Source organism: Rhincodon typus, chromosome 6, assembly GCF_021869965.1.
Source record: "Rhincodon typus isolate 14 chromosome 6, sRhiTyp1.1, whole genome shotgun sequence".
NCBI classification, from domain to species: domain Eukaryota; kingdom Metazoa; phylum Chordata; class Chondrichthyes; order Orectolobiformes; family Rhincodontidae; genus Rhincodon; species Rhincodon typus.
The window spans coordinates 14763568-14786667 of NC_063337.1; the positions used below are offsets into that span (position 1 = coordinate 14763568).

At 40.1% G+C, this 23100-nt stretch overlaps 1 protein-coding gene across 1 annotated transcript in view; it reads left to right on the forward strand.

Moving 5' to 3' along the window:
• The window catches only part of cyfip1 (cytoplasmic FMR1 interacting protein 1), a 173372-nt gene that overhangs the window by 93568 nt on the left and 56704 nt on the right, over window positions 1-23100 (forward strand). Inside the window, exon 22 of the mRNA XM_048597890.1 lies at window positions 3017-3104. Within this exon, the coding sequence (XP_048453847.1) occupies window positions 3017-3104 (88 nt within the window). The remainder of the gene's footprint in view (window positions 1-3016; window positions 3105-23100) is intronic.

Genomic DNA, 23100 nt, shown 5'->3' on the forward strand with positions numbered 1-23100 from the left:
GGGATAGGTGGGAGGCAGGACAGGTTAGGGAGGCGGGGACAAGCTGGGCTGGTTTTGGGATACGGTTGGGGGAGGGGAGATTTTGAAGCTTGTGAAGTCCACATTGATACCATTGAGCTGCAGGGTTCCCAAGCGAAATATGAGTTGCTGTTCCTGCAACCTTTGGGTGGCATCGTTGTGGCACTGCAGGAGGCCCAGGATGGACATGTCGTCCAAGGAGTGGGAGGGGGAGTTGAAATGGTTCGCGACTGGGAGGTGCAGTCATTTGTTGCGAACTGAGCATAGGTGTTCCACAAACCTGTCCTCAAGCCTCTGCTTGGTTTCCCCGATGTAGAGGAGGCCACATCGGGAACAGTAGATACAGTATACCACATTAGCAGATGTGCAGGTGAACATCTGTTTGATGTGGAAAGTCTTCTTGGGGCCTGGGATGGGGGTGAGGGGGGTAGGTTTAGGGGCAGGTATAGCACTTCCTGCGGTTGCAGGGAGAAGTGCCGGGGTGGTGGGGCTGGTGGGGAGTGTGGAGCGGACGAGGGAATCACGGAGAGAGTGGTCCCTCCGGAAAGCAGATAAGGGTGGGGAGGGAAAAATGTCTTTGGTAGTGGGGTCGGATTGCAGATGGCGGAAATGTCGGAGGATGATGCGTTGGATCCGGAGGTTGGTGGGGTGGTACTTGAAGATGAGGGGGATCCTGTTTTGGTTGTTATTGCGGGGAGGGGGTGTGAGGGATGAGTTGCGGGAAATGCGAGAGACGCGGTCGAGGGCGTTTTCGAACACTGTGGTGGGATGTTGCGGTCCTTGAAAAACGAGGACATCTGGGATGTCCGGGAGTGGAATACCTCATCCCGGGAGCAGATGCGGCGGAGGCGAAGGAATTGGGAATAGGGGATGGCATTTTTGCAGGAAGGTGGGTATGAGGAGGGGTGTATTCTAGATAGCTGTGGGAGTCGGCGGGCTTGAAATGGATATCGGTTTCCAGGTGGTTGCCAGAGATGGAAACAGAGCGGCCCAGGAAGGAGAGAGAGGTATCAGAGATGGTTCAGGTGAACTTAAGGTTGGGGTGGAAGGCGTTGGTGAAGTGGATGAACTGTTCGAGCTCCTCGTGGGAGCACGAGGTGGCGCCGATACAGTCGTCGATGTAACGGAGGAAGAGGTGGGAGATAGGGCCAGTGTAGCTTTGGAAGAGGGATTGCTCCACGTATCCTACAAAGAGGTAGGCATAGCTTGGGCCCATGCGGGTACCCATGGCCACCCCCTTTGTCTGTAGGAAGTGGGATGAATTGAAGGAGAAGTTGTTAAGGGTGAGGACGAGTTCAGCTAAGCGGATGAGGGTGTCAGTGGAGGGGGACTGGTCGGGCCTACGGGACAGGAAGAAGCAGAGGGCCTTTAGGCCATCTGCATGGGGAATGCAAGTGTATAGGGACTGGATGTCCATGGTAAAGATGAGGTGTTCGGGACCAGGGAATCGGAAGTTTTGGAGGAGGTGGAGGGCGTGGGTGGTGTCACGGACATAGGTGGGGAGTTCCTGGACCAAGGGGGAGAAAATGGAGTCGAGATAGGTAGAGATAAGTTCGGTGGGGCAGGAGCAGGTGGAGACAATGGGTCGACCAGGGCAGTCAGGTTTGTGGATTTTGGGAAGGAGATAGAAACGGGTGGTGCGGGGTTGGGGAACGATGAGGTTGGAGGCTGTGGGTGGGAGGTCACCTGAAGTGATGAGGTTGTGGATGGTTTGGGAGATGATGGTGGTCGGGGGTAGGGTCATGATCAAGGGGGCGGTAGGAGGAGGTGTCAGAGAGCTGGCGTCTGACCTTGGCGACGTAGAGGGCAGTGTGCCATACTACAACTGCACCTCTCTTATCTGTGGGTTTTATGGTGAGGTTGGGATTGGAGCGGAGGGCTGCACGTTCTGTGGGGGAGAGGTTGGAGTGGGTGAGAGGGGTGGAGAGGTTGAGGCGATTGATGTCTCGACGGCAGTTGGAGATGAAGAGGTCAAGGGAGGGTAGGAGGCCTTAGGGTGGTGTCCAGGAGGAGGGGGTGTGTTGGAGGCGGGAGAAGGGGTCAATAGGGGGAGGGTTAGGCTCATGATTAAGAAGTAAGTGCGGAGGCGGAGGTGGCGGAAAAACTATTCCAACGTCCAAGCGTGAGCGGTATTCGTTGATGTTAGGGTGGAGGGGGATAAAGGTGAGCCCTTTACTGAGGACTGGGCTCTTGATTACTGGCCCAGTGACATTATTCCTATGCCACTACTTCCACTATTCTGAAAGACTTGGACGTAGTTGATAGTGAGTTGATGGGGAATCAGGAACTGAGTTGCTCACTGAGAAATGCTAACCATTGACCTGTTCTTGTGGTAACATTGTTTGCATGACTGGTACAGTTCAGTTTCTGGCCTGAGATGTTGGTAGTGTGGGAATTCAGCAATAAGAATGCCCCTAAGTATCAAGGAGCAATGGTTGAGTTCTTTCTTATGAAGATGGTAATTGCCCAGCACTTGTGCGGCGCAAATGCTACATGTCACCTGTCAGCCCAACTATGGATGTTGTCTGGATCTTTTTGCATATGGGCACAGATGTGTATTTGCAGCAATGATTATTTGTCATAATTATCTAATTGGTGACAGAGACTAGTTTTTTGTTCCTGATGTATTAATTGAATTTAAATTCCACCAGCTGCCCTGGTGGGATTTTTAACCCACGTCCTGAGAACATTAGTCTAGGACATTACCGCTATGCCTTTGCCTAACTCATCATTTGTAACAGCAGCTGGTAGAGGCAACTTTCTGCTGATTATTGCCAGTCACCCATCCCAGGTACCATTATCATTAACTTCGCTAAATTGAAGGACTGAATCCAAGATCTTTCTGGTTCGTTCAATATTTGTTTTAGCTGTAGAAGAGCTTCATTTATGTTTTTGTTTTATTTGAAATACATTTTCACCATGTGCCACACTGTAATAACACTTCTGTGTTGCTTTTCGTGACATATTGCGCCTTTCATTATTATTCCTTTTTCCACAGGTTTGTGCGTACTGTGCTGCCCTTCTCCCAAGAGTTTCAAAGAGATAAACAACCAAATGCACAGCCACAGTATTTATATGGAACTAAGGTTAGTGCATTCTACACCATGTTTCATTTTAATTGTTTTCATTTTGGAGACACAAAATAAAACAATATTTGAAGACATTGATTAAATGTTGAAGACATCTGTCTTTTTCAATCAGCAGAATTTTATTTGACTGTTTAAAAAAGAGTTTCTTCAATTTTGAGGAGATATCAACAAACCAAATGTGGCTAAGATCTCTCAATGAGCATTCTCTGTAATAAATAGAGTACCCAAAATGTAATTGTGAAAATTAGTGTGATGAACAAAATACATGAAACAATTTTCAAATTTGTCTTAGCACATCTCTGTAGCTGTGTCCCACAATAGACTGGGAATGTATGTTATTTAATTTTAAATCGGACATCGTATGGTGAATCTTTCAGGTGAATCTCATTGAGGAAAAACTAAATGTCAATGTAATTGTCTTCACTTATCTTCTTCCCTATTGTTTGTTACTTTTATCGGTATTGCACTTTTTAAAAAATTTTGTTTTCTTTTTCTCTCCCTCTGTCATTATCTCTAGCTTTGTTTGAGTTTCTCTTGTTCCCTCGATGCATATATCTTGTTCTCTGTGCGAGCTTGTTTTTCTTGCGCTCTGTTTTTATTTTCCTTTATGGCTGTATTTCTGTGCATATTTCATCCCTTTTCTTTTTCCCTCATCTTCTATAAAAGCCTGTTTACCGGATACTTATTTCCAAACCAGTGCAGAAGTGATTCTGCGCCTTACACTATGGGAGAGTAACGTATCTGACTGCCACATCTGTGTGTTGAACCTAGCAGTCTGAATTCATGTTGGGAGGGAGAATAAGTTAATTTGGGACAAATAGGCAATGGAGATGTAGCTGAGTGTATACTACTGAGTCTTAATTGTCTGTTGTGCTATGTCTGTCCCGAAGTCTATTCTGTATCAAAAGAATAAACTTGCATTTACATAGTAACTTCCATGGGCATCCTAAAACTCTTTATAAGAAGTTATTGCATTATGTTTCAGATCTAGTCAACGTTGTTCCTTAGGCAAATGCAACAGTCAGTTTCCAAGGTCTCATAACATGTTCAGCATCAAAACCAGTAACCTCATTTGATGGCATTGCATGACAAATGAGTGACACCCGGGGAATTTTGTATATTATACATAAGATAATGGCTATGCAGCAAATTCACTCCACAGAGGGATGGGGTAGTTTCATATGATGTGCTTTTGCTGGTAGCTGAAGAGACCAATCTCAGAGACAAGATCTGCAAAACTGATGCATATGAAGCGTTTATCAGGTGCTACTGTGGCCTGTGGTTTCAGTAATGGCATCTATTGCAAAGTTGCTAGTTGTCATTTGGAGCACATTGATCCACAGGTGACATTATCATGTCCCTTTGTCATTGACTTTCCCAAGTACAATAATCAATGTTTTGGACCTCTGTGCCATGCTGGCAAACATCCTTAAAGCAAATCTTATTGTGGCCTACTGGAATTTGGGCTCTGTGTCCCACTGCTTTCAAAAATTCCTTTGGAATGCATCTCTCTGCCATCCTGTGAATATGTCAAAGCTGGCAAAATCCCTTTAGTACAATATTATTCAATGGACGGCATGTCTGAATAGAGCACAGCCTTAATACTGTACTGGTGTCAGCCTACATTTATGTTCTCAAGTTGTGGAGTAGATCTTGAATATTTGACCTCCTGACTCAGAGGTGAGTGCTGCCGTATTAGGATACAGCTGTATTTGCATTGGATTTATATAAACTGTTGCAGTTTTGGAGGAACAAAGTTCAGGACATGAGGTACTTCTGCCTGGGGCTGGAGTATGTAAGGTCAGGATCAGTACACAACCAGAAGTGAGGATAACTTAAAGTTGGAAGTATATCTGCAAAAGAACACAATCACAGTTGAAATAATGTTGTAAGTTTGAATCTTCTGTAGATTTTCTTGTCCTGATTAGAACTTTAAACCGTTTCAAAAAATGTTTTAAAGGTCACCAATGACTCTAGCTAGATTGGAGAGAAATTTTCAAGCAATGTCATGCATTCTACCACTGTGCTTATTACACAGAAATTCCCAAAGAATTTCCATGCAGTTACTACTCTGTGTCCCTTAAGTTCTACTAATTATTGCAAGTTTAAAAAGGAAGGTTACGAATGGGTAAAGAACACTGGAAATTTACAAGAGAGCATACGCAGGAAAGCCCAGATAAACAAGAGGCATGGGTAAGCTGATAGAACCCAGGCTTCAGGAATAAGCTAGTCTAGTTGTATAAAGGAAAATTGTTACAGGTTTTAAGGAGACAAAATGGTAGGATTATGGTTAACTGATGTGATTGACATTAACTACCCTTTAAAATGGTCAGTTAGCCACTTAGTTGTATCAAATACCTATAGGAAAGTCAAATAAGAATTAAACTAGATGGACCACCTAACATCGACCTAGGCATTTAAATTCTAAAGACATATATTCTGCCCAATTTGCCTTGGAAAATCCCCTTCACTAATTTTTGGATACGTATGTTTAGAATAATAACTTAGTTAAGATATCATCTCTTGCAGGTCATTATTTCCAAGTCGAAATTCAAACCAATTCTTGCAAAGTGATTTGTATTGGTCTTTCATTTATGTAGTGCTTTTAATTTAGTGAAATATCCTATAGTGCTGAACAGAAACTTTATGAAACAGAAACAGAAGTTGCTGGAAAAGCTTCAGCAGGTCTGGCAGAATCTGTGAGCAAAAAATCAGAGTTAACGTTTCGGGTCTGGTGACCCTTCCTCAGGACCCCTCAGATCCTCGGAAACAAAATTTGGTATTGAGACTCAGAAATATTAGGCCAATGATCGAAGCCTTTTCAATTAGTTAGGCTTTTAGGGATGACTTAAGGCGTCAGAGGGATCCAGGATGCAAATTTCAAATTTATGTGGCTGAAAGCACAGATACCAATCGTGGAATGAATAAACGAACATCGTTGAAAAATACTGCAGATAATGGAAATCTGGAATGAAATATGGAGTGTACCCAGCTGGCCTGGTTGCAACAGAATTAATATTTCAGGTCAGTGACCTTTCATCAAATGAGAATGCACAAGAGGCCAGATTTGGAGAATTGTAGGACGGGAGAAGGCGACAGAATTGGGTTGGTTGATGCTAAGTCCATGAAGGGATTTAGAAACAAGGATGAGAATTTTAAAATTTCCAGCTCAGTACAGATTACTTGATCTGTGTCTCTGCAATGTATGATAAGATATTGAGTTCGTTCTTAGTTCCTAGTTTCTTTGTTTTTGTGCTGTGCTTGCTTTTATCTCTGCAGTTTATGTTGAAAGGAGGTAAATTGCCTTTTTTTAATAAGATGATTCAGTTACAGTAATTATAGTTGTATTCAGCAATTCCTTGTGTGGTGCTCCCACAGAAGAGGAATAAATTTGGGCTGAATTTAGTCAGTAGGCTTGAATTGATGAGATATGGTAATGAAACATCTGTTGAGCTGCAAATTGGACTGCTGGGAATTGCAACCATTATGCTGAAAATCGCAAGTTTCAAGTGCGTTATTTAAAAAAAGGAAAACTTGAGAGTATTATAGGTTTCATTAATGTTACTTATTGCAAATATATTTTCAGAATCTCCAAGAATAAAAAATCATTGCTGAATGATAGAAAATAATGGAACTTTCTATTTTTAAAAAAAAAAAGAGCTTGACTGGATCTTAGTGTGGTTCTACACCTGTGGAAGAGGCTTCCAGTTGGAGGGAAGTGATTCAGCTACTGTTTAACCAGGCACTACAGTCCAGTCACTTTCAGTTGTGAATGGTGGTCAATTAAACAACTAACACCAAGTGGAGGCTTTACAAATATCACCATCTTCAATAACAGGGAAGCTCAGCACATCGTGGCCAAATTTATATTAATTTAATGTTGGAGTTAAAGGAGGCAAGTATGGTAATTATGCAGCAATCAGATTGACATAGAAACCCAACTAGTTCACTAGTGCATCCACTGACCTTAACCTGGTCTAGCTTATTTGTGATTCCAGACCCATGGCAGTGTTGTTGACTTAAGGGTGGTTGGGAGAAGGACAATAAATACTTACCTTGCCAACTGCACCCTTACCCCTTACAGGGGAAAATATTTTACAGGGATAGGAAGAAAATCTAAAGTAAGGATTCGAACCTTCAATTTGAGACATTGGAAAATTTGGAACCAAATATTGAAGAAAATGTAGTGGTTATGGATGATTGGGAATATGAACTGCTCTGTTTTGAATAAGCTGATGTTTATGTAGCATTAAGAACAGGAATATAGCTGGAGGAGCATTGGAACAGTTGAGTTGGCAGTTGATAAGGCCACGACTGAGGGTTTCAGTAAAGTCAGAATTGACTGATGTTATGGAAATGGAAGGAAACCATCTTTGTGATGGTGCCAATATGGAATCAGAGTAAATCAAACAGGATGCGCTGATTTTGAAAAGTTTGGTTCAGTCCAAGTGTAGCTGGCAAAGGAGTGGAAGATGTACCCATGGGTTCTGATCTTGTGGCTTACGACTTGATGAACAGAATGGACAGTATTAAATAGTTAATGGTTTCAGTCAGTAGAAATGTTGAAGAGACACAAGCTCACAGGCCTTGGAGTAAATTTGGGAGCTAATTCTTGATTGGTTACCGCAAAAGCTTACACAGCAGTTACTTCAGTTTCCTGAAACTGCATATACAAAGTTTTTTTATACATCAGCGTCTAGTAGTTCATGTAAATGAGTTTATACTTTTCTTGCTCTGTTTTATTTTTGCCAGTGTGAGGTTTTGAATTTTGATTGGGCATTAAGTGCTGGCCCAGCCAACAAAAGTCACATCCCGTGAAAAAATTAAAGAATAAAACTGGTAGAGAGCATAGCCTTTCCCATGGACACTTTGTTACAAAGCATGGTAGGAGGATATGGTGATTATAATTAAGGGAAAGTGAATTCAAATGATTTTGTTGGTTACTAGTGGAAACATAAAAAATAATTTACATATTAACCAGATAGAAGAGGAGAATGCTTTTTCTTATGCAGTGAATTATAGTGTTTTTCTCTGTCCACCAAAGCTGCCAGACCTGAAGAGTTTCTCCAGCATTTTGTTTTTATTTCACGTTTCCAGCACTTCAGCATTTTGCTTGTATTTGAAGGCAGAGAAGAGATTTGATAAATCTGGTTTAAAAAAAGTCTTGGGACTAAGCAGAATTAATAGTGCCAATTATTCCCTTACACAGAGGTGCCCAGAATTAGAGGAGACTGACTTAAGGGGAATGGCAAAATAACTAAAGGTGAGATAAGAAAACAGTTTTTTAAGCAGCAATAATTCTGTTAGGTTCTGAAATGCACTGCTTGTGTATGTGCTGAAGATGGATTGAATTGTGACTTTCAAGAGGAACCTGAATTGACACCTGAAGATAAAAGAAAATGGTGGGTTTTGGGGAAAGAACGGAGACGTAGGACTAACTGAATTACTCTTACAGAGAGCCAGAGAGATTGACTGCCTGAAATTCCTCCTCCTGTGCTGTAACCATATTGTATGATTTTATGAATTTGCTAGCTAATTATTTTATTGATAGTAATTTCAAACAAATATGAAGAAATGCATTGCTTAAAAGGGTGGTGGATGCAGATGCAATAGTAAATTACAAAAGTGCATTGGATGTGTACTTAAATATGGAAAATTCTATCAGGATTGTGGGAAAAGAACAGGGGAGTGAAACTAACAAATTGTTCTTTTTAAGAGCTGGTACTGGTATGATGGGTTTAATGCATTATACCATTTGGTAGTGATTTCTCTGTAATGGCAGAGATGGAGAACCAGGCTTTGTTTTTGGGGTTGTTATAAAGCGGACGTTGACCACCCCTCTGACAACTAAAAGTGAAACACCCAGAGAGGAGTGCCTTGCCCAATAATCTGTTAAAAGGAGTGTGAAAGGTGGTATAACCTGTCTTTCTGCAACTTTTAGTGCTTAAATAAAATAAACCCCTGACATCCACTTTAGAATCAACCAGTAACAATCTATTTATCTAACTCAAACCGTGAACAAATTAACTAAATTATTAACAAACCAAATAAACCCTTTCTAAGTATTAACTATTTCCAAATAAAACAAGATTCTCATAGTATGCTGTTCCAATAACAAGTCCCCCTTATATAAAATAAAATAGACGAAACAGAATTGAGTCTCTCAAAATTACAGTCAGGTTACGTGTCTTCTGAAATGTTCTTGCCTTCTCCTTCAAATGTGCTGTCAGGAGCGCCTTCTCTGTCAAATTCTTCTGTCAGGAATATTAACTAGTTGTGCTGTAGGTACTTTTGATTTAGATGGTTCTTTCCCTAAAACTTAGAGAAGACTGTGAAAGGTAGCAATTCTCTCTTGAGAGCTGATCTTGCAGATGGCAGTTAGCTCTCCCCAGATGGTAGTTAGCTGTCCTGTCTTTGCCCAACTGCCCCTTCCTTTATACAATGACATATCAGTTTCTTACAATAGGATTGGTCCTATATTGTCAAAACCATCAGATTTAAATTTAATTGGTTTTTGGTATGTGGGTATCTGGTTCAAATTAATTGGCTAAATTTAAAACTTGTTGACTTGATAACAAAACAAAACTGCTGCTTGGCCTGCTAACAATGCAGCCTTTTGATACAAATGTTTCAAATCAGGGGCTCTGTGCACCTGCAAACCCACAATCTGCTGCCTGCAAACATCCTTTTTTGAATCTCTAAGCATAGAAATAGCACAACCTTTTAAAGGGACCATGCACTGCTTTCACCGTAGCATTTTACAAATGCCAATATTTTACACATACCAAATTCTAACGTCCTGCCTTCCAATCCACAAGTGCTCTCCCCAAGTTAGCAACAGGGTGGTGACGAAACAATAAGTGAAACTGAAGCACTTTTTAAAATTAATTTATATGCAATTTGGGCATCACTGGCTACAGCAGCATTGCCCATCCCTAATTACCCAGAGGGCAATCAATCACTTTGTGTGGGTCTAGAGTCACAGGTAGGCCAGACCAGATAACAATGTCACTTTCCTTCCCTAAAGGACATTAGTAGGTTTTTCTGACATTTGGCAATGATTTCATGGTCCTCATTAGACTCTCTATTCCCCAGATTTTTACTGAAGTCAAATTCCACCATTTACAATGGTGATTTCTCTCCTCAGATGCTACCAGACCTGCTGAACTTTCCCGGCAATTTTTATTTTTGTTTCTGATTTACAGCATCCGCAGTTTTTTGGTTATTATTTCCCTAGAACATTACTTCGGTCACTGGATTAATAGTCTAGCAATAATACCACCAGGTCCATCAACTCCCCCTTCAGTTGCTTTCGTTATGGGACAGTTTTAGTGACGTGCAATGTTATCATCAGTAATACTGGCTATATTTTTAATCTGTAGTTTCAATATTCCCTAAGCAGCCAGACACCATGGTAACATATCAAGCAGCCTTTAAGTATTGCTCAATGATAGAAAAATCAATATTTTCTACCTATTTTCAGAAACAATAATGAACACCTTTCAATTTGTGTGAGTTAGTTAATATGATTCACAGGTGTCCATTCGTCTGGGGATTCATTTGGAGTGCAATTGTTTGATTTAAACTTCATACCCATTTACCTGACTCTTACAGGAGTTGAGGATTGATTTAATTTTGACTGGCCATTTTGTCCCTCATATATGGATACATTTGATATACCACACTGGAAAATAGACCAGTGTTTCAGTACATTTAGATATATTCTTTTTCTGACTATTCAGTATAAGTTTAATATTTAGTGCTAAAATTAAATCTTTCTCTGTTTTAAGGCTATAGTACTTTGTTGTTTATCATAATTTGTTCCCTTTGTTCTGCATATTGAAATTACCCATCATCTTTCTTTGGTAACAAGGTGTAGAGCTAGATGAACACAGCAGGCCAAGCAGCATCATAGGAGCAGGAAGGCTGACGTTTCGGGCCTAGACCCTTCATCAGAAATGGGGGAGGGGAAGGGGGTTCTGAAATAAATAGGGAGAGAGGGGGAGGCGGAGGCGGAGGCGGATAGAAGATGGGTAGAGGAGAAGATAGGTGGAGAGGAAACAGACAGGTCAAAGAGGCGGGGATGGAGCCAGTAAAGGTGAGTGTAGGTGGGGAGTAGGGAGGACGGACAAGTCAAGGGGGCGGGATGAGGTTAGTAGGTAGGAAATGGTGCGGCTTGAGGTGGGAGGAGGCCATTTTGAAAATAATGCTTCTCTCCTACTTTTGCCATTAAAAATCGTTGTTGCCTGCTTTTCTGTGTTTTATATGTATGCCTAAAGTTGTTTCATCATGTAGACTGCAGATCCCTTGCTGTGTTGCTCTTGTTTTGATGAAATACTGATCTGAAAACTCTTGGTTCTTGAAAACTTTCTTTTTCTTGATTATGCTATAGAAATGACAGTAGTTGTGGATTCTGCTCACATTCTGTTGATTACTGTTTCAAGAGGTTGGGCACATTCCTTACAACTTCATCCATTGCTCTTTTCTGGTTATTTTGGGAATACTTACCTTGCCTATTTTCCCCATATTCCATGTATTCCATGTTTATCTATATTAAATCTAATTGTCTTATATTTCCCATGCTTCTGAGCTTCAATTTTCCCAACTTGCATTGAGCTTTTGAATACAACAAAATCATGGAAATTAGAAACAGTGATGATGTACCTTCTATGTAAAATTTACTGTATAATTATTAACAATACTGAAAAACAGGGAAAAAAACACACTGGAAAATTGCAGCAGATCAGACAGTGTCTGTTGAAAGAGAGAGGAGCAAAGTTAACATTTCAGATCAAAGATAGTCAGAAGCTTTCATTGTTTTTATCCTTCCTTGCAGTTCTCATTTCCTTCTATTGTAATAGTACTGAGATTTGTTTTATTTATCAATGAAATGTATGTGTTACTGGTTAGGCCAGCATTTACTTTCCATCCCTAATTGCCCTTGAGCAGATGGTGAAAGGCTGCTGCTATCAACTACAGCATACCCTACGATGAAGGAAATGGATGGGATGCCAATTAAGTGGTTGCTTTGACCTGGATGGTGTCAGACCTCTTGAGTGTTGCTGGAGTCGCAGTCCTCTGAGCCAGTAGAGATTATTCCATCATGCTCCTGACTTATGCCTTGTAAATGGTGGGCTATAATGGAGAGGCAGGAGTGAGCTAAAATTGATCCCAGAATGTGCTGTGAAGGAAGACCGAGAAATCTCAATGATTCTAGTTTTAAAAATCTCATTCTTGTTTCAAATGCCTCCCTATCTATGTGATCATCTCCAGTTCTGCAGTACCAACTTCTAGTCATTTGAGCATTCCCAGTTTTATTCACTTCCATTTGCCACCAACCCCTCCGCCTTTCTAGCTTTTGTTCCCCATCTGAGCAACTTCTATAAGCCCAACATCTTAGATTTGTAACAAAAAACAGCTATTGTTGGAGAAACTCAGCAGGTCTAGCAGCATCTGTGGAGAGAAAGCAAAGTTAACATTTTGAGTCCAGTAATCCTGAAACATTGACTCTGCTTTGTCTCCACAGGTGCAGCCAGACCTGCTGAGTTTCTCCAGCAATTTGTCTTTGTTTCCAATTTCCAGGATCCACAGTTCTTTGTTTTGTTTTCTCTTAGATTTGTGATTTGTTGTCATATTTTGTGTGATAAGGTTCTCATGAAGCACCTTGAGTCATTTTATCACTTTAAAGGGCCTAGTTCTCATTATTTCAAACTAAAGGAAATCGATAATTTGACTCTTAATTTGGGGAAATGAGAGTTCTTCAAAATGGGGTTGCAGGGTGTAAAATTTAAAAGTTGAAATGTTATGTATTTGGTTGCTACCTTCAATCCTGGTCATTGTAAGAGGAAGATTTTAGCTTTAGTCAGCTATAAGTTCAATTCTGTATAATTACCACTCCATACAGGCTGAGTGTAAACCTATAATGCATGAAGCACAGGTAAGTGTGGCGTAGTGGTTACAATCGACTGCCTTATCTAGTTAACCACACTTAAATCAGTTGAACCAGATCTCATTCCATGAGAAGCTGCTTTCCACGAAGGCTCAGGTGTACTGCTTACTGCTTTAGTTCACTGCACACCATTTTGTGGTCCATTACTGATTATTTGTAAAGCACGATTTAAGATTAGACCTCCTAAACAAAAAGATCACAGGGGAGTGGGAAGGAATTGGTGGGGGTGGTGGAAGAGGCTTTAGTGTGGTTGGGAGGGAATATTTAATTATTCTATCAAATGCAAAGATACATTACTTTGTGCCTCATTCACATGATTACTGAAGAAATTAGAACTTTCTGGAGATTCTTTGAGAAATTTATCTTTGTATTTGTTTTACTGTTGTCTCTAGAGCAGGCAAAATTCTTTAACTAAAGTAATTGGTGCACTTTGTCTACTAAATAAAACTCTACACCAACATACACTCAACGTTTTTCTAGTGCCTAGCCAATTCATTTAAGTTTACAAACACTTTAATTTTTTTTGCACATACAAGCGTGTGCAGTGGTTGAAGGGGCTGACTTGAAAGTAACCTAACTTCCGGGCTTGCTTCGTTGCTGAACAGGTCTGAGGGGGAATTGCTTTTCACTGCGACTTGATGCTGATGCTAAGATTATTGAATAGCTAATATTTTTAAAAGTAATAAATGTACTACCTACCTTTAACGTTGCAACACTCTGATCACACTGTTAGCCATACTGCTTGTACGTTACCTTTAGCTGAACTCTGAATGAGCTGTGAATAAAACAGGTCATAGTTGAATTCAAATTAACAGCTGGTCATGCAGCCAACGTTCTCCATGGAAATTATTTGGGGTGTCAGGTCCACTGCAGCCTCTGTTAGTACTAAAATTATTTGTCACATATATCTCCTGAAGGCCATCTGTGTAGTTATGTGGGAAAGCATAATTTCGTTGGAGTAATTTGAATTCATGAATTTTTAGTCTACTATGAAATTGAGCAAGTGGCGGCTAAAGAAATTTCATTTGAAAGATGGTTACAGAAGTGGAATGGTATTCAGCTAGGAGGTGAAAAGGGGAAATGCTTGCCTGATCAGTTAAATATCTGGAACATTTTGTACTGCAGCAGCTGATCTATTCACAGCAATTTGTTTAATTTATTTTGATGAATCATTTTTGTGCTGGGGGTAGCACGGAATAAAATCTGAGCATCACAGTGCACACATGAAGCAGTCCTCGCTCATATATATAGCATACTTACATTTTGTGCTGCAGAGCCTTTGTTCCAACAATACTATTCCACAAATGTGACATTTCTATGTGTATTCTCATCCTCCTTGTCACTGCTAAGTCGCATTACCTAATTTGTATTCGTTTTATTCACTGCAAACATGCACGCTAGGAACTGGTTTAAGACTTTACAAATTAATTTCATGTGAACTGTAAATAGTCAGCAGTTGAGAGACTTTCATTCCATTTCTCTGGACTAAATTTGATCGCAGATACCAAAATTAATGCTGAACTTCATATATCCCTATCCATATAAAGCACAATTTGTGTTGGTTTCAACCTTTTTTGAAATTATTGTTCTCATAAAAACTGGTATTTATTGGATAAAACCAGTCCTGTTTTGTAGAGAATCAGCAATGTGTGATCTAAAACTGGCTGTTGGATTGTTTCTGCCTGATTCTCAGTTAACTCTCTTTGTTTCAAATAGGGCCATTTGGTTTAGTTTGTATAATTTTGTTGCTGATACAGTTGGTTCTGCTATAACGCGTATTCTGGCAATGCAAATTGGCTATAATGCGACTGACGAATAGGGGAATGCTATTTCTAAACCGCAGACTTGTATTGGCTATAACGCAATTCCATTGCAACCTCTCTCCTTCAAACCATGGAGCAGGGTGCCATAGCAGCTTTTAAAGTTTATTATTTAAGGCACACATTTAAGAGGCTGATTGCAGTCACTGAGCGGGATAAGGACAGTTGTCTTCAATTTTGGAAGAGTTTTAACATCAACAATGCAATTGATGTTATCATGGAGACTTGGGGTGATGTCAGTAAAGACTGCTTACATGCAGTTTGGTGGAAGCTTCTCCCACATTTTTTCAAGGTTTTTAAAGACTTCGATCTGTCAGAGGAGCTCCCAAGAATCAAAGAACATTGTGTTGATCTTGCAAAACAAGTTGGATCTGAAGAAGTGGAGAGTGAGGATGTTGAAGATCTGCTTGAGTCCCACCATGAAGACCTCTCTACAGCTGAACTACAATAACTTGTCACTGAGGGGGGAAGTGGAAGCAGGAGATGAAGATGATGTCCACGATGCAGAACCACGAGAGCTTTCCATTTCTGTTTTGTCTTCTATCCTGAGGGAAATTGAGAAGCAGTTGCAGCTCTGAGGACAACAATTACAATGCAGAACACAGCAGGGTAGCAGTTCATGGAATAAGATGTTATTTGGCACCCTATGAAGAGCTTCTTCATGAAAGAAGAAAAAGGGCAAAGCAGCAGAAACTGGATGATAGCAAGAACTGTAGGTGCTGGAGTCAGAGACAACACAGTGTAGAGTTGGAGGACCACAGCAGGCCAGGCAGCATCAGAGGAGCAGAAAAGGTAACGTTTCAGGTCGGGATCCTTATTTAGAAATGGATGTCTTTTTTAAGCCAAACCCCGAGAAACAGTCGTAAGACAATGAACCACAGCCATCCACTTCTGGATTAACTATTTTTCACCCTACGCCTGCAACCACGACTGCACCTGAAGGTGCTGATGATGATTAGTGCCAACCCTCAACCCCTGCATTAACATCAGAGCAACCTCAAAACGTCCTCCCCTATCAAGTTAACTTGATTTTTTTTCAAGATAAGGTGTTAAATTTACTTTTATTTCATTATAAGGTATGAATTAGACATTTATTCAAACAGTGCTGTCCTTTGAGTGATTTTTGAATGATTGATTTTTTTTGGTGGTCTGCACTAGCCCTGCTTTTCCCATAGGCCCCATTATTTCGATAGCACGATTTTCTATAACACAATAGTTGAGCAGAAACGCAACGATCGAGTTGTAGCAAAACTGACTTTAGATCTCTTGCTTCTTCCATTCTGAGAAAATGTGGCACCATGCCTTGTATACAAATTAGTAACAATATTATTTCAGTGGTGTGTTTTACCTTTAATAAAATGTCTCATTTCCCTTTTTTCAAATTTCAACCTTGGATAACATATAAAATGGGCCACAAACTGACACTCTTTACACATTGTTTTATTTTTATGTTAATATTGGTGTTCACAGTTTAACATACTGGCACCTAGCCTCTGTGAAATAATACAATAGGATGAAATTGCTGCACACAAATTAAACCAATTTAAACACAAATAAAAGGTGAAATCCCATGTCTGTTTCACTTCTGCCATTTCACAAAATAAGCACCATGAACATTTGATAAAGTTACATATAAATTACCATAGACTGAAAAAGACAGCCAGTCAAAAGCATTTAGATCTAACATAATCCAAGCCAAAAAAAAAGTGACCAGACTAGTAAAATTGCAGTTATTCAGATATTCCAATGTTTTAAATGATCATGTACACGTTTGCTGTTAATTACCACAGTGTTGACTTTCATCCATTATTCACATTGCTGCTGCTTGCAGATAATTTCTCAACTTGCATGCTCGTGAAAGGGTTTTCAGTTATGGTGTTCACCTGGACATTCTCACTGGTTCCACTATCAGCATTGAGAATGACATTGCAGGGCATATCTAAGTTATCTTCAAGTGCTGTTTCCATCACTCGTGTCTTACAAGCTTGTGTTCCTGCATGATCAGAGCTCATACTCAAGCCTTCAGGGTGTTCTCGCCTCTTGCAGCACCAAATGTGGAGGCAGCCGTATAATAGTATAGCAGCAATGATAAAGAGAAGAACGCTGCTTGTTAACCATATTCCCACAGCAAGGTCTTTCTTCCTGCTGGTTACCGCAGCGGCATTTTGGGGTGCTGTGCTAAAAATTGTACATTGCTCATTAGTAGGACTGGCTGGCTGGCAGGTGATGCACAAGATATACATGGTCAGTGGAGTCAACTTCTCAATGGCCAGCCAATTCTGACTTACTGGCACTTTTTCTTCTTTCTGAAAAATTTTCCTTGGGTATCCAGACAGTAGCGTATTCCAGTTGGGATGGTACATGATGTTGTAAAAATTTTCGGCACAGTTAACAGTTGAGGACCACGTCACAATTGCAGATGTAGAAGATATATTTTGTATAGTGATCTCCATCATGTAATTTAGTTATAGTAATTCAGGTAAAATATTTGATCTATCTGTGAAGGCAGTTAGGCTGCAGCTTTTAAATTCTAATAATGAGACCTATTTTTAATTTTATTACTGTGCGCACAGGAGAAGATCATGTGAGTCACGTAGGAGTACCTATGATAAAGCGATCACTTGTATTCATCTGTTGCATTCAGAGCATTCTGTAAATGAAAAGAAACCATTGCTGTAAGAAATGTGTTCATCATGCTGAGTGTTAAAGACAAGAAGTAGATCAGCACATGAAGTGTTTAGCTTTTGATTAGTGCTGTTGGAGCACATTTGTGAACTTGCAAATTATAGGAATGATTATCGAGAGTATAATTAAATAGCAAGCTTTGCTGTCAATATGTTTGAGAAATCAAGCAGTTCTTTGTAAATGTCACTCAATTATAAACAGTATGGTGGATTGGCTCATATTTAAAAGAAAAGTAGCAATGAAAACATACTGTTTTCTTTCTTTTTCTCTCTCAAAGCAGCATGGTAAATTTATAAAAAAAGCGACAGCAAGCATCATGCTTTGTTTAGAATCTTTGATCAGTTAAAAAAAATTATGCCTATGTAGTCTCTTTCACAACCACAGTCAAAAATGCATTTTATACACAAAAGACATCAAAGGTTATAGGGGGAGATGAGGATTATGGCGTTGTGATAGAGAATCAGCCATCTTCATATTAAATTGCGTCACTGCCTCGATGGATTGAATAGCTTACTTTAGCTGTTTTCCACATTATCTAGGATGCCCAAAGCATCCGAAGAAGAGCTTTTAGAGTCCATGTTACAAAGTAGGCATCGTGACAAACTCCTACAAACAGCAGTATTTAGCTTTTGATTAGTGCATTTAGAGCACATGTCTGAAGGTACAAATTATACAGATGATTCTCGAAAGTATAACTTGCTTTTAGTGGGATTGATTGAAGGATAAATATTGTATTGAACATCAGGAATAATTCTGCTACTCTTCTTGGAATTTATACCATAGGATTGCCTCTCAGTTCGATGAGAGACAGATGGGTCCTTGCTTTAACAATGCTTTGAAAATTGGCACCTTGACAGTACAGCACTCTCTCAGTACTGCAGTGTGTCACTTTGTTTTGTTCTCAACACCTGAGGTGGGATTTGAACCACTGACAGCCTTGAGACTGAGGCTGATGTGTCTGTGCACCATTTTAGAGATAACAGTACTGTCGTGATTTAACAAGGGTGTTGGATGGATTTCAGAAACTTAATAATAAGGGATGCTTGGCAGCTCAGTATGTTGATTTGATATATTAGAATCTTACTGTGCTAACAAAGCTTGCATATTATATATTACCTCACCTTGCACTAAATCCATCCAATTAAAAACTTCAACAACACTGAATTTAAAACTCTCAGGTGTGTTCATTTCCAGATATTCACTATTTGTCCTGTCTCAGGTTTAAACGAGTATCCTCTTATTCTGTAACTGTCTCCTAGTCTCCTGTGTAACTCCCCACAAGTGGAATTATCTTCTCAACATTTATCCTGTCACGCTCCCTCAGAATCTTGTATGTCACAATAAGATCACCCCTTATTCTTCTAAGATCTAAACTGTTTAGCTATTTTTGATAAGTCAACCTCGTTATCCTGTGAATCAGCCAAATGAATCTTTTGTATAGTCTCCACTGCCAATATATCCTTTATTATAGAATCCCCACAAGTGAGGAAACAGGCTACTCGGCCCAACAAGTCCACACTGACCCTCCGAGGAGCATCCCACCCAGACCCATCCCCCAACCCTATCACTGTAACCCTGCATTTCTCATGGCTAATGCACCTAACTTACACATCCCTGAAAACTATGGGCGATTTCACATGGTCAATCCACCTAACTTACACATCTTTGGACTGTGGGAGGAAACCAGAGCACCCAAAGGAAGCCCATGCAGAAACAGGGAGAACGTGCAAACTGCACCCAGACAGTTGCCCGAGATTGGAATTGAACCTGAATCTCTGGCACTGAGCCACCATGCTGCCCCTTTCTTTAAATGTAGAGTGCAAAACTGTAGGCACTACACAGGTTTGGCCTCAACAACATCCCATACAGTTGTTACAAGACCTAGCTACTTTTAAACTCTAACCCCTAGCAATATTGATCAAATTCCATTTGCCACCTTAATCGGTTCCTGCACCTATATGCTAACTTATTGTGTTTCATACACCAGAATACCGAGATCTGTTGGTGCTGCATTTTGGAGTCATGCTTTTTAAATAATAGTCTGTCTTTTGATTCTTTCTTTCTACCAAAATATATGACCTCATACTTAGCTGCATTAAACTTCATCTGCCCAGTTTTGCCCACTCAAGCAATCTATCTATATGTCCTTTCAGATTCCTTAAGTCCTCATTGCAACATGTCCTCTGCCTGCTCTTGTAACATCAGCAAATTTGTACACGTTAAACTCTTCTCCCTGCTCCAAGTCATTAATATATATAGTTAATAGTTAAGGTTCTAGGACTGCTCCTTGTGGTACTCTGACAGTTACAACCTTCCAATCTGAAAAAGATCCATTCATCCCAACTGTGTTCTGTGTGTTAATCGTTGTTGAGATATTATCTGCAATACCATAAGCTGCTATGTTGCTCAACAACCTGTTGAGTGGTACCTTATTGAATGGCTTTTAGAAATCCAAGTAGACTACATCTTCTGGTTCTCCATTATCAACTGTCCTTGTTATATTATCAAAGAACTCCAGATAACTTGTCAAACACAATTTCCCTTTCACAAAATTGTGTTGATGTTGTTTGATTGTGTTAAACTTTCTTAAACATCCTGCTGTTTCTTCTTTAATAACGAATCTAATGTTTTTCCAGTGGCAGATGTTAAGCTTAATGACCTAGTCTCTCATTTTCTGTCTCCATTCTTGATCAGGTACATCATACTTTTGCTGGAATCCTATGCTCTTGTGACAATGGTAGTGTCCCTACCTCTGAGCCAGAAGACCTGGCTTCTAGTCCTAGACATATGTGTAACAATATCTCTGAACAGGTTGATTAAAAATAGCTACGCTGGAACCCAGTGGGTCTGGCATATTTTGGCAATGCCTCCACTATCAATGTAGCTACTTTTAAAATTCTTGCAGCGTGCCATCGAATCCTGGTGACTTGTCTGTCTTAAGTCCCATTTGTTTGTCAAGTGCTTTGTCCCTCCTGATCGAGACTGTTAGAATACCTTTCCTCCCACTCTCACCTTGCTTATCTGTTATCTTTTGGATGTTTATAGTGTCCTCCGCTATGAAAGCGAATGCTAAAATGTTGTTTCAAATTATCTGCAACTTCCCAATTTCCCTCCTAGGATGCCACACTTAATTTAGGCATTCTCTTCCTCTTCCTCTTCCTAAATCTGTAGAAGCAATTGCTGTTTCATTTTGTATTTCTTGTCACCTTACTTTCATAATCAATTTTTGCCCTTTTCACTTCTGCTGGTTCCTAAAGATAAATTCCCAATTCTCTAGCCTACTGTTAATTTTCATCACTTTACATCTCTTAGTTTTTAATTAGATACTCTCCTTGAACGCCGTTGTTAACCATGGGTGGTTCATCCTTCTCATTGAGTCCTTTCGGCTGAAATAAATTTTTGCTGAGTATTGTGAAACATCTGCTTAAATGTCTGCTAGTACTCATCCATTGACCATTTCCCATCCCACTTTAGACAACTAATTCTTCGTGGTTTGTAGTCGCCCTCATTTAAGTTGAGGACACTGATTTGAGACATAAGTTACTCTGTCTCAACTGAATTTGAAATTTTACTGTATAATCATTACCCACGAGAGGATTATAAACTGCTAGATCCCTTATTCACTCTACCTCGTTGCAAATGACTAGATATAAAATACCCTCTTCCAAGATAGGTTCCCAAATGTACTACTCTAAGAAACAATTCCTGGTGCACTGTACAATTTTGTCTACCATTGTCATCCATTGGATTTGTCCAATCAATATGCAAATTAAAATCAGTTGTGATGTTTATAGTGCCTCTCTTATTTCCCAGTTTATACTTAGTCGGACAGAGAGCCAGCTCTTCTGTGGCATGTGAGTGCTCGCACCTATGATGTCTTTCCTTTGCTATTCATTATTTCCACCTGAACTGATTCCATATCATGATATATTGCATCCATATCATGACTCACCAATGACACCTTCATTTATTAATAAAGCTACCCTATCTCCTCCAGCAATTTGCCTATTCTTCCAGAACATTTAATACATTTAAATATTGAGTTAACAGTCATCTTCACCCTGCAATCACATGTCTGCGATAGTTATCAAGTCATATTCATTTATTGTCATTTGTGCCATAAATTCTTCTATTTTGCCACAAATGCTGTGTGCATTCAGATAAAGAGCCTTAACCTTTGACTTCTTAACATTATTATTGACTCTGGTTCTAACATCTGCTTTTATTTTCTGCCACCACCTTAATGTGCTGCAGTGTCCATGGCTCCGATGCCAGCTCGGCAGTTCCGAGCCAAAGTTCATTGAGCAGCCAACATTTGCTGCAGATCTGGACATGGTGGATAGCATTGATGCCCATCAGCTCCCACAGCTTCTGTTCTACTAAAATAATTAATTTGGTGAAGTTTAAAAGGGTACTCTTCAGGTGTAAATCTCCTCCTGATTCAAACCACTTGGCCAATCAAAAGAGAGTCTCCTCAGTCGAGCCCCGCCTCAACAATTAAAACCCTTCAATAAAATCCCCATCTTAGCATTAAACAAAAGACCTGTATGTACTGTAAGAATTAGTTTACGCTTCATCTCACTCACTCTGAAGCCAGACGGCAGACTTGCTATGGCCGAGCTCCACACATCTTACCCAAACCCTCGGATGGCCTTTTGCTCAAATCATGATTTTAGGGTGCCATCAATTTGTAGACCGAGTATATCCAGAACCACAGTGCATTTTATGTGCTGACAAATCTACAATGAATGTGATCTCCTTAGCCAGTTCAATGTGAAATGTAAGGAACAGGTTTTTTCTGTCTTCCTTGCATTCCTAGATTTTAGGAAAATCTTCTACGTTGTCAGCAGAGCAGAACTCTTCACGATATTGTAGAAAATAGACAGTCCAGGAAAGCTGCTGGGCTCATCTGCATATTTCATGATAACATAAGATACCTTGGACAGTTTTTGGGCTAAGAATAGAGTATGACAGAGCTGTGTTCTAATGCCCACTTTTTTGTTTTGCATTTTCTTCTTTGTGCTCCTGACCTCTGCCTTTGCTGCAGTTATGGAAGTTTATCTGTGTACTAGGTCAAACCCTACAATCTGTCCACACTGAAAATGAAGGGAAAAATAAATCACATCTTGATCTGTGAACTTCCCTATGCAGATGATACTGTGCATAATGTGTCCTCCATATCATATGTGTCAAGAAAACCACAGTATGGGACACAGTGTCCTATCTTCCCTTTCATGCCACTAAACAACACTGTCAGAATCGGTTAGCAAATGCTGTGACTTTGGATCCTTGATGACAAACAGTCTGATTCTTGATGTAGAATTCAATGCAGGCATGAGGCAAGTTACTGCCACTTTTGGCCACCTCAAAATTTGCATGATTAAATGAATGACAAGCTGATCGTTAGGATGCAACTGTATTGATAGAACCTTTTTGTGATGCATGGACAACTTAATATTGATCTGGAAAGGAAGCAAAGGTTTTCACTTTGGTCAGGAGTACCTTCTGAGCAACCCATGAGGGGACAAAGCATGGATGC